This window comes from Dermochelys coriacea, chromosome 12 (assembly GCF_009764565.3).
Source record: "Dermochelys coriacea isolate rDerCor1 chromosome 12, rDerCor1.pri.v4, whole genome shotgun sequence".
Taxonomy (NCBI): Eukaryota; Metazoa; Chordata; order Testudines; family Dermochelyidae; genus Dermochelys; species Dermochelys coriacea.
In genome coordinates this window covers 40348682-40361179 of record NC_050079.1, presented here as the reverse complement: position 1 = coordinate 40361179, position 12498 = coordinate 40348682, and the positions used below count along the sequence as shown (strand labels likewise).

At 43.0% G+C, this 12498-nt stretch overlaps 1 protein-coding gene across 6 annotated transcripts in view; it reads left to right on the top strand.

Moving 5' to 3' along the window:
- Positions 1–12498, top strand: part of ANKRD11 (ankyrin repeat domain 11) — a 223607-nt gene that overhangs the window by 178713 nt on the left and 32396 nt on the right. For 5 of the 6 annotated variants that reach the window (XR_005288446.2, XM_038368453.2, XM_043494827.1 and 2 more), the window contains exon 4: positions 844–982. Coding sequence is in view for 5 of the 6 variants with exons in the window: in XM_038368453.2 (XP_038224381.1) it covers positions 844–982 (139 nt within the window). In the remaining variant the exon portion in view is untranslated. Of the gene's footprint in view, positions 1–843; positions 983–11308; positions 11424–12498 lie in introns of those variants that run through there. The other variant, XM_038368458.2, reaches the window with a different exon arrangement.

Genomic DNA, 12498 nt, shown 5'->3' with positions numbered 1-12498 from the left:
GGAAATATTTTTTCTTTGGTTTGTGTGTACAGTGAAATCATCCATTGACATTTACTAATAAAAATCAAATCCTTCCAAGCCTATATATGAGAGTGAGAGCATGTTGTTACATTCACTACAGAAATATAGTGACGCTGATCTTTTGTTATTGTGTTTGCTTCCATGTTTTAACAATGATGACTGATTCTTCTAGCTTAATTAAGAAACGTAAATAGGATATTGGTGAGCTGATAGTCTGGTAACAGTGCAACTTGCAGCCGTGCAGGAAGGTGAGGTGGGAGTGAATCTCAATGCATCTCCCAGGATCGGTGCCTCACTCTCTATAAGCTGTATGAGCTTCAGAGGCAGCTAGCTCAGCCCCAGGAAAGAGACTTTCTATCTAGTGTCCCCATCTAGGCATTGCACAGAGCAACACTGAGTAGTTTGGAGATCCAGCCTTCAGCCAGAAGAGAGGGTTGTTGTGATGCAGGTAGTTCTGGGACAGAGAGAGGAGGGAGGCTACTTCTGCCACCAAAAAATGTATTCATTTCCTTCCTCTCCACAAAAAGATCTAGACATGTGCCCTTGTGAAGCAACCAGCAGAAGGAATGGCACCAAAGGTTCAATGCATACCATTCTAGTCACTTCATCAGCAACATATTCTTCAAGAAAACATGAAAAGTGAGGCCTATTTGATCTATTGTAGGAAAAGGAAAACCCCTCTGTGACAGAAGATCGTTTTTTCTGGGTAATTGCAGTGGCTCAGTCTAAATATTGTAAAAACCTGAACTCAGGCACAAAAAATCCATGGAGGCAAAAGCCTTGGGAGAGACTCTTGTGAAATCTTTTCTCCTTCCTTTCTAGGATAAAGATAAAGTTTCCCTAACCAAGACTCCAAAGTTGGACCGGAGTGATGGCGGCAAAGAGGTGAAAGAGAGAGCTACGAAACGGAAGTTGCCTTTCACTGTTGGAACAAATGGAGATCAAAAAGACTCGGATACAGGTAAGAGAATATGAGCACCACACCACCTAAATGTGGACTCTGGGGCTGGGGAAATGGTGAGTGCATTTCACCCTAGCAAAAACTGTCCTTAGGTGACTATATGGTTTTTCCTGTATTATTTAAACCTCCATGGGAACATTGTGCTGTGTTCAGTCTTATATCAAGGGTGGAATGGAGTCGGATCAGTTCTGATCTTAGTAATAAATTTAATTTAATCAAACAAAAGGATTTTTAAAAACACACTTCTTCCTGTGGCTGGTTAGTGATCAATCCTATTTAACTGCTGAGACTGAGACTTAGACTGGTGGGGAAGAAGTACTGAGTCTCTCAGTCGGAATTTGTTAAATACCGAGACAAATCTAAGTCATCCTAAAAATCTATTTGATAATACATTGGTGTGTGTCTATAATAAATCTGAAGGATAATATGCATATGCACTCATGTCTACTCACACTCAACTGTAGTTTGACTTTAACACTTTTGATACAGGACCATCCTGTCTTAAAGCTGAAAAGGTCATTCAGATTGCCTTGCTTATTTGTACTGTCGAATGTAAAACTAGTTGAAAGAGCATAAATAAATGACAATAGATCGAGTTGGGGGTGGAGAAGTGATTCCTTCAGCCAGGCAATTTTCGCCCCAGTTTTATGTAACATCTTTATCAATGGTCTAGAAGAAGAGATTAACTTGCTACTTTATTTGCAAGTAATACCAAATTGGGAGCTGTGACAAGAAACATTGAGGATGGAGAAAATAGTACAAAGGGATATAAAGAACTTAGAAATATAAGCAGGAAATAAAATGATTGGGTCTGTAAAAATACTTTTTAGTGCATTTGGGGAAAATAATACAAAAGATGCATGGCAGTGTGGGCAAGTAGTCAGACTAGCTGGGGGAATTATGGATCGCAGAGTGGCTATGAGGCTGCAATGTACGGTGGAAAGCAAAGCCAATATAGCTTTTGGCTGCCCATGCATAAGACATGCCATCACAGATCATACAGCACTGGTGAAACGTTGTGGACAATCTGCACTTGAAATACCATGTACAGTTCTAGTCAAGTCAGCATCAGAAATCAGTACAGACCATGGAAGGAGATCCAAGAAAAGCAGCAAAAATTATTAACATTAAAAGCTAACCCAGTATAATTCAGATGGATGACTAAGAAGTCTGAGGTGAGGCAAGTCGGCAAGCGACTGAAAGGCAAAATCACCTCTGAGGGAGAGGAGATTAAGATAGTCCAAGGGTCACTATAGTGTTAAGAAGATGAAATGGGTAAAGGGAGTAGCAGGGAAACTTCCTTAACAGTGACATCTACTAGACTGTGGGTTAAACTCCAAGGAAAGGGATGAAAGCCCTGTTGTCTGAGTTATTTAAGACCAGATTGCACAAGGTCTCTGCTTGTACCATAACAGGTACTAGGATGGGTTTTCCATTTCCATTTTCTCGAACTCCTTACATGTAATTGAACTGTAGGATTAGTCTTATACATCACAAGGTTCTTGGGATCTAATAAGCAGGATGATACAATTCGACCTCTGTACAATGTGATTAAGGCCTTTTGCATTTATTTTTCCCAAGTTAAATATAACGGTCAGAGTCTGATATGACAAAGTATAGTCTGTGTCACATGGTCAGTATACTGAGTTATTGACTGATTTTGTTTGGATTAAAAGTTTGTAAGGCTGGTTTTAAAAGGTACCCAAGGGTTGTCTGAGCCAAGTTGCTAGCATAGTTTTGTCAATTGGTTAATAAATAATGTTTGGTTTGCTTGGGGATAGAGTCAAATTTCTCTGAATTTCATTGTGCTGAATGGCAGTTTCTTCAGTTGCCGAACTCCCTGTCCCGAGAGACAGTTTCCAAAACTTAGTTTATCTTGTTAAAGTGCAACTCAAATTGACTGCCATTTCTAGGTATGAATCGTCATTTTTGCATTCTTGGCATATTAATGAGTAAATACATTATGGAATGAATATGTGATAGAGGTCACAGTAAATTGAAAGAGATAGGGCAGCCCCTGGTCACTTGAAAACAGACGGTGTTACTGCTCTGAAAAGGTGTGATCTTGACTCATTTTCAAAGCTAAGCAGTTTGGGGTCTGGATAGTACTTGGCTTGGTGATTATTCCCAGTGTCCTAGGCTACGTCTGACTTGAATGAGTTTAGGAGTCTCTGACCAGTGTGGCCAGGGCTACTGAGGGGAAAAGAGTTAAGCCTGGTGTTGGAACCTTCACTGCTGCCTTTTAAGATTTAAATTCTCAACCAAACAATGTATTTGCAGGGAAAGGGGAGTCGTATGTTCATTGTAGGCTATTTCAAGGATAATGTGACCATAAGAATTATTAAAATGTCATTGTGAAGCTCTGCATTAATTTTCCAATGGTGTCGAGGGGTAATTGTCTCAGTTTACAAGACAAGGCTATTTTTTGGAGTGCTCCAAACTCCTCTTGGGATGTGAAAAAGAAGCTTATCTCTTTCTGTCTCGTCCATCAACATCCTGCCTAGGTTCTGCAGCCAGCCTGTAATCTGAGCAGAGGACAAGCAGATGAGGGGGATTTGATGGCTCTACTGTCAGCAGCATCTGCACACAAGATTCTTCCCTAGCCCCATTTTCTTGCTGCCTTCAGAATGCTATTGAGCAGCAGCCAGCAGGGCTACTTGGAGGCCACTTGCCTACCCTGTCTTGCAGCTCCTCCCTGCTGCCAGCAACCTTTGACTCCACCCTTTTGCAGTCATGAGACTGACGCCTCCTCAGAACACACCTTCCCCCTTCTCCTGCAGAGTTGATCCTTGGCAAAGGGGATGGGAAATGTCAAGTTTCCTCCTTCTCCTGCAGAGTTGGTCCTTGGCAAAGAGGATGGGAAATGTCAAGTTTCGCTCCTAGTCATGTCTCATCTGAGTAGCTGGGGCGCTGCTGAACTGGCACTGACAAATAGCAAAATGGCCACCTTGTGTCAGTCTGGAAGTGGAGCAGGGGCTGCAAAATGGTAATTCAGTCTCACAACAGTGCATTTAAATGACACCCTTCATATACTGAGAAAGTGTGGGTGAGTTTCTAACAACCTGTCTGAGAGACAAGGAGAGGAAGTGACTCAGTCACTGGCTGGGGGCAGGGAGTTTCAGGTAGATGGTGCAGTGCGAGTAAGATGCTTAGCAAGAACATGCTGTGTTTTTTCTTTACTCATAGAATCAGACATTTGAAATGGAAAAGGCTTGTTGACTTGTCATTCTCCTTCCCCCGCCACTTCTGCCATTGGGGAATTGCACTCTGCTGCACGGTTTGAGTCTTGTCCCATTTTAGGGTCTGACTTTCAGTAGATTAGTAGCAACATATTTGTGTGTGTGTACCATGTTGCCCACTTAGCTTATGCATTCCCAGATGAGTGCCCCCAAATCTCCAATTTATACACGTGTGGCCAGATAGACACTTATCTAATCACACACTTCTGACAATGCACACTCAAATGCTGGCTAGCAAGCCACTGAAAGTCTTTGATGTGTCAGACAATGGGTCTTCCACCGCACACTCAACATCCATCAGCCATCCTCACTGTTTCTCTCTGGAAGGATTCTGCTTGTCTGAATACTGGGTGGGAGGAGAAGGAAGGGGTTTTTTCCAACTTTGATTTCAGCTATTGTGAGAAGTAGGATTGCAACGTCTCAGTTAACAAAGTCAGTCACACAGCTGACCTCAGTTCATTGACATAATGCAGCCCAGTTTGTTGGAGTTCAGTACCTATTGTTTGAGGATGTTTTTGTTTGTGTTTCATGGCTATGGTGTGAAATTCAGCCCTAAATATGTGGGAACTGAAATTGAGGACAAGTCTTTCTCTCCTCCTGCTGCTGGTGGGGCATTTCTCTCTCTCAAAGTTGAAACAGAAATCTGTTGCATGAATTTGTAGTGATATTTACTGTTTGAGCTCTGTCTTTTTTGCCACAGTGTGTCTGATGGTATCTTCTCAAATACTTATATTCCAGTTTTGCTGTGTAAAGTAACTATTGTATGTGTTGTTTGGCAATAAGTGTGAATACTCTTTGAAATAGCCATTGTTTGTTCAGATCTGTTTTATCTTCTAAATTGAAGGTGACTTTGAACTACAGTTGGTGCCTCAATGCTGATTGGTAGCAGCCATTATTAGGTATTGTTGCATAGGTGTTTTCTGTGTTTGCCTGCCCTTGTGTGCCTGTGCAGGGCATGAGCTACTTAGGCAGGTGTTCCAGTCTTTTAGGAGTGGCACTTAGGCTATGTCTACACTGCACTTTGTTGGTAAAACTTTAGTCGGTCAGGGGTGTGACCAACAAAACTTTTATCGACAAAAAGCACCAGTGTGGACAGTGCTTTGTCTGCGGGAGACACTCTCCCACTGTCAAAGCTGTCGCCCCTCATTGGGGATGGTTTTATTTTGTCAGCAGGCTCTCTCCTGCCAACAAAGAGCAGCCACACTGTGTACCTTACAACGGCACAGCTGTGTGGCCGCTGTAAGGTACACAATGTAGACATAGCCTAGGTGAAGACCTATTCTTTTCCTTTCCTCTGTTTGTTTTCTCTGTGTCCATGTCCTCCTCCCTTCAGCCCTGATCTTGCTACCTTTTCCCCTTCCCCAGTCAATTTCCAAACCACCTATTCTCTATCCATTAAATTGCAACAAACTTTTTTGTTGCCACCGGAGCAACTTCCCTCATCTTGAGCAAGTGAGTGCATTTGCTGGGGAGACATCTGTGATGATCCTTGAATCATATTACTGTGGGTGCTGTTGAAGCTGAGCAGATCACATGCACTTCCTCCTACCCTCCTCCTTGCAGCCTACTCCTTGGGTTTGTTTGGAAGCATGTAATGCTTGTAGAGTGCTGATGTATTCAGAAAGAGACCAAGTAAGCAGTTTCATTCTTGAACTGTCTTATTTGCAACCCACCCCCCAGTGTGACATTACTCTGCCTTGATTCAGAACCAAACACTCAGAATACCACACAGAGGGTTTTGTTCACTTACTTAAACATTCTTGGCAGGGTATGGAAGATATTACTTGCAAACATTGGTGTATGGAAGATATTACTTGCAAACATTGTTTTCAAATGTATAGTTTTGTTACAGTAGGGCCAGTGTTAAACCTTTCTAAATTATCTGTTTCAAAATGGCTCCTAGAGCAATAATCCTGGTTCCAGGATCCCGTGCAGTTAATCAAATATATTGCCTTTATGTATGTTTTAAAACAACAAGAGAACAAACTTAGCCATGCACCTAAAGCTCATGAAACGTACATGTTACAACTTCTGCACGAGACTCTTGTTTAAACATCCCCCACACCCAAAAGTTGTCTAAAGAATTTACGTTTTTCAGTTTACATGCAAATATGTCTAGTATATCCAAGGCAGCATGGAAAGAGGCCAAGAGAATAAAACCAACCTTTCACCCATTAATGCCAAATCTTGCAGTTTGGAGCACCTCTTCATTGTGCTGAAAACAGGGGTTTGGCATTTTCCAAACAAATTTGCTAACTTTAACTTCTGAAGCATAGGAGAGTCTCGGAGAGGCTACGAAAAGAGGGGCAGGAGAGGAAGGCAGTATATTGAAGGCCAAAATAGACGTAATTTGAAACCAGCTGAGTGGTGAGGTTGGGAGAGGTGGGGGCAGCAATTGAGACTTACAGAAATGAAATTCTTGGCTGTACTCTTCCTGAGGCCCATGTGTGGTTTTGCAATAAACTGCTACCTGAGTCATGGAGCTGACTCAAAGGCACCAGACTCTTAATTACTGAGCTATATGCTTTTCGTATTCCTGTGTATTCATATTGTATATGTAGCAAAGCAAGTAAGAAGTGCAGTGTATTATCACCACTCTACAAATGCTGAGTACTGGATTGGTATTGCTGCGAACAGTTGCTTTGAAATGCACAGTTCAGAGTGGAAAACTCCTAAAATTAGGTTTTACTGAAAGCAATTTGATTTAACTTGGAGATTTAAGGCTGTTGCACTTGAGACCATAGCTTCTGGCAGTTAGAAGGTGCAGCTGTAGTTTCCAGATCCTGGATCATCAGGGGGTATATTTTAATAAAACCTTCAGACTACTCTGGTTTCATTCCAGCCCCTAGAGCAACCTAGGTCGGAACCCAGCATAGAAGCTGTGATCAAAATTGGCAGTGTCTGAAGTAACATTATGTATCCAGAGCTACTTATTGGTGTAGCAATAAGCCCCATTCTTGAAATCCACAAGGGTGAGATGGGGATTATACTAAGTCTAAAAAAATTTCATGTTTTACCTCCTGTGCAGTTGATCATTTTCTCTCGGTCTGAGGTTTTGTTGGGTCTGAGGACAATTGCTCAGGGCAAGTCTAAACTTTTTTCCTACCCCTATTTAGTTTCACCGCTCTCCTCTGTCTCGTTCAGAATCTGTAGAAGCAGGGTTCTTTTTATACATGTGTGAGATGCTGACCAAGTCATAGTAGTCAGAATAGAAGATCAAAATGGACTTTTCAAGTTCAGCCTGTTTACAGAGTCTGCTGTTGCTGAAAGATGTCTGGGGCTTGGTAACCAAGTATAAACTAAAAATACAGGGACAATACAGCATACACACAGTGCGGTCTTATGCCTGCTACATATCCCTTTGATTTTATTGTAATGTGTATTGCTTCTTCACTGTTGAAAACAGTAACAGATTAAACTAATGTAAAATCGCACCTCCAACAATATTTTAACAGCAACTTTGTGTAGTAAAAGGTCCCCCAAACACTTGAGAAATTCCATTGTAAAGAGAAAAATAGCAGTTCCAGTTTTTAAAAAATGCATTTACTAATGTAGATTTTCACTTCTTTGGTATCTATAACACAGGAAATTCAGAATGCTTCACAAATATTAACTAGCCTCACAACACCCCCGAGGTAAATTATGGGACGTATGGATCAGCTACTTCTGAGATGCAATGCTGCATCTGTTTGCCAGCGCACAGCAACACTTTACAGCTGCTTGAGATGGGAAGGAAAGAAGAATCCTGCATTTAATGGAAACTGCAGAGGGAGTCTTCAGCAGGCAGAATGTAATTTAAAACCAGTGTGTGGTAATCTGAAAACTGCTGCCCTTAGATCCATCAGTCCAGAATTGATCATTAACCTGCCTCTTCACCTGTCAGTCTAGCAGCAGTGGCTAATGACAGAGCAGTATCTCCTGGTGCCTTTTAAACCTCTGTTTTTCTATTTCAACCACAGTCTATGCTCTGCCTCAAACACAAGCTCCACTTGGGCTGTAAAAGGGAATGAATGATGCATGGTTTAGTAGTAATGAGACTTCAGTCATGAGGCCCCTCAGCATTGCTTAATCATTGCAGTGGAAGCAGAGTTAACACTAATATCACTGCACACACAGGTTCAGCCCTGCTGTAATGACTGTGTCTGTGTGAGGGAGGTGGTGGTAATTAAATCACAGAACCTGAAGCCCTCCACCAAAATAAAACCCTCTGGTGTGTACACAGGGAAAAAGACAGTCTCTGCCCTAAAGAGCTAGCATTCTAAAGACAGGCCAGACACAGACATTAAACAAACAAGAAATAAGCAATTTGTCAAAAGTAAAGAACTTGTAAGTTAGTTATTGCCAACTCCCACAATATTTGGCAGTGTTCTTCTTACAGCCCCTGCTCCTGGAGTCAGGTGATCATGTGAGACTATCAGCTTTCATTTAAAAAAAGAAGAGGTTTCTGACTTCATGGTTATGGAGAGAAGTTTGAAAATGTGACCCAGGAGGATCCTAAAGATTCAGAAACAAGAGGGCAAACCACAAAAATCCCATTTTTCTGTTTTGTTTTGTTTTTTAATTGAATGATTTTGAGGCCTTGAATCATGATTTTTAAGCTCTTTTTGGGGTTGGTGATGCTGCATTCCCTCACCCCCCTCCCTTCCCCTCTGTCCAGCTATCTTAGTCAACCTCCTGCACTGTAGTTGATCATGCAGAGTGCCCCGCTCCACCCTGCACTTCCCTACTGCCACAGGGAAACACTCAGCTTCAGTAAGGGAAGACAGCAAAGTGTCTGGCCTTGACTGTCAGGCCATTTCTCAGCTCCCTGTGGAGAGGTTGTCCTATGATCATCCCCCGCCCCAGTGTCTGACACTGGCAGCAGCTCCCAGCCAATTCCCCCTCACCCCTGCCAGTGGATTTTTGGTCCCATGCTCATTCTTAGGGCTCTTGACTATTTTTTCTCCCCCTCCCCTTACAAAGGAGTGGGGTTCCCAGTACTGGGAGCCACGTTCCCAGCTGTGGTGGATAATTCCTTCAGCATGTTTGTTAGGAAGCAGCTTTGTCTCCTAAGAGCCCCTCAGTGTGTCAGTTTTTCTGCTCAAAGCACTACAAAGCAACACTAGACTACAGAACTTCCTCGCTTGGGGGCTCTGGAGTCTAGTGCTGCTTTGTATGTGGTTGCAAAGAATTCGGGGTGAATTTAAACCCCCAGATCTTTTATATTTTGAAGGCTTTTCTGAGAGAAGAGAGCAAATTCAGTCAGCTTTACCCACGTGAGGAGTCTTGCTGTAGGGCATGGGGTTAGCATGAGTAAAGTCAGCAGGCGTTCGCCTCGGAGCTTTAAAAGGTGCTACTGTTTTCCAGCCTCATTCGTGTTACTCCTAAAACATGTTGTGTGAGGCTAATTACTGGGTTGGAAATGCTGGATGAATCAGATGACCCAAACTGTCTACTCCCCCCCTCCCCCCCCCCAGAATATGTGCATTGTTGAGTTGCCTAACTGGCTTCTGATGTTTAGAAATACCTCCCATGGGAACAGCCTTGTTAGTCACAAGTGGCTAAGCTGGCTAGGGAATCCATGAGAAGCAAATTGCTGGCTCATTCAGAAATGCATCTGTGTATGAAACTGTTACTTGTATGCATTTCTGCTGCTGGCTTCAGTGTAATTCATGCAACTGGCGACTGAGGGGCTGTGCTGCATAGGCCCTTTCGTAACGAAAATAGTCCAGAACCTGTCCTCACCTAGCAACCAGTGAGAGAGTGACAGTCAGAGCTTCTAGCTGGGCCCCATAATGGTAGCACAGTGTAGTTAGACTGGCGAACACCATTGCTCAGATCCCATTTAAATGCCTATTTAAATATATGTAGCTGGTGAGAGAGTACTGTGATCCTCTGTGAACCAAAAATCTGTCCCTGATGGCTGGCTCCTGGATGTAAGAACTCTCATCAGCTGTATCCACAGGCTGTCCTGCCTCCAGCTTCCCAGGTAGGGCGAAGGAGCAGGGGCTGTACATCATGTGGAGCTTCTGCCCAGCATCTCCTCACTGTTCTTCAGCATAAACAAGAAGTCTGGAAGCTGAAATATCAGTAACTTTCAGTTATTACTGTTTAACATCAAGGGCTGTGTTTTTACATTCGCTGCTTACTCAGGGGACCAGTAAATGGCCACTTTTGCTGAGATGCCTTTTCACACTTCTGGTTGAAGGGTGTCTCCTTTGTTTAAACCAGACCTGCGGATTATCCTGATATTTGAACTGTGTCTAGTCTAGGAGGTAGCATTAAACCCTTGTAGCTGAGTTATGCCTTTTAAAGATAACTAAAATATTGGGGCCTGGCCCTGTAGATCGATTGACATCCATGGGCCTGACAGAAAGCATAATGATTTGCAGGTCGGGCTTTTTGGTTTGGAAGGTCATTTGACTTTGTAACGCATCAGGGTTCATGTAGTGCTCTTTAGAGCAATAATTTACCAGTACTCCACTTTCTCGCAGCACAATTTAAGTCTAGGACACCCTTCAGTTTAGCTCATGCGGGAATGAATTTCCATGGATGGCCCCTCTCTTTCTATTTTAGGTTAGGAAGTAATCACAGATCACCCCTGTTTATTTTCTAAAGGCAGAGAGGAGTGACCTTTTTCTCTCTATCATTCTGTGGGAACAGGTTGCTGCATTTTTTTCGCCCTCCCATTTTCTTCCACTGTTTCCTTTTTGGCATGAGCTTACTTGGTTGATAAGCCAGGCATCCATCTCCATTTGCAGTATCCTGTAATCCATTTGCATGGTTGGCTATGCAGCTTATGCATAAAATTCCATGCAAGCAAAATCAATCTGTTCCTTGTTGTAGACCCCTCAGTAATGTGACTTTCTCCTTTTGGTTTTTTGGTCCCACTCCTGTTCCTTTTGCTGTACTTGTCCTGCGTTCATGTCTGTCCTACCTGCTCATTTTTTTTTACTCTTTCATTGCAACAACACATTCTTCTGACTTTCAAGCCACCCTCCTTGTGCTGCTCCTTATCTGTCTGGCTGTATGTTTGTACTGCTTCCCCTTTTGAGCTGCCAGGATACGGAACCTGCTGGTGTCCTCCCCACTCTGAAATCTCTTAGCTGCCTTATGTCTTGCCATGTGCATGTTGTCCTTAGATTCTGATCCTGTCCTGTCCACAGAGGTGTGGGTTCATGTGTGTGCTGCTTCTGCTTCTTCTGCTCACTGGCCGTGCTCAGGTAAAACCTCCCCTTCCTCTCTCATTTGAACTGACACTCTAAAGCATTAAAACATTTTATGTGCTGCAGCCTCCCTGGTAAAAATGAGTCACTTCATGCATGCTGTGCTGGGGACAAGACAAGCAGAGACTTGTGCTTTCATCAGGGGCATAATACATTCTCCAATGCTGTCTGTACCCTTCTAATGTATTCTTATTGATCCTTTGTTTGGCTGCATGTCTGGAGAATACACTGTTGAAAATCCTGAGTTTTAACAGAGCCAACAGTCAGTTTCCCACACAGTGCGGAAAAGTTCATCTTATGCATTACTTGTTGGGCAATGGTACCACCTTATATGCTTGTGTTGTCATGTCTAAGCAGTTCAAACAGATGCTTATGTGTTACAGGGAGCCACATGTTTCTAGGGAATGGGGTGCTGCTAAACTGCAGCAGTCTGCCAGTGCAGCTCTGGGTTGGAGTTCTCTTAGCCACAAACTGTCAGGCTTTTCAGAATGTACTGAAAAAAATTGTACAGGATTTTTCGCTGGTGTTGCCTTTCTTCCTTCTCCCACCCCTCCTTTCTCCCTCCCACCTCAGCTAAGACCTATGCTTCAACCCGTATTGTGCTAAGCCTACATGTAGAGCTAAACCGACAGTTGAATCTTGGATGCCTCCACATGACACAGCATGTGCTGTGGGACCTCTGGATAGCCACCTACAGCCTTCCAACAGTAAAAAATTTGTACTCTAAATTAATGCACTGTGTGCATGTGTGTTGTATGACCTGGAATCTAATCTGGGCACAAGAACCACCTATGGGCAAATGGGCAAATCCTTTTGTTGTCCTAGAAATGCCCTCATGCTCTAGTCTTTCACCTAGAGTTCCCAGATTCACATTTTTCGTTTTGCTGAAGAAATGAAAAGTAATTCCCTACCTATATTCTGCAGGCATAGCTGTATTCAGGTTCTGAATTCTTCCCATTTCTGTGTCTAGCTCCCGTTAATGTCAGTGTGAGTTCAGTGTCTACACCAGAAGAACAGAAACCATGAATTAAACAAAATAGCAAAACAGAAGTTTTGTTCTATAGATTCATAG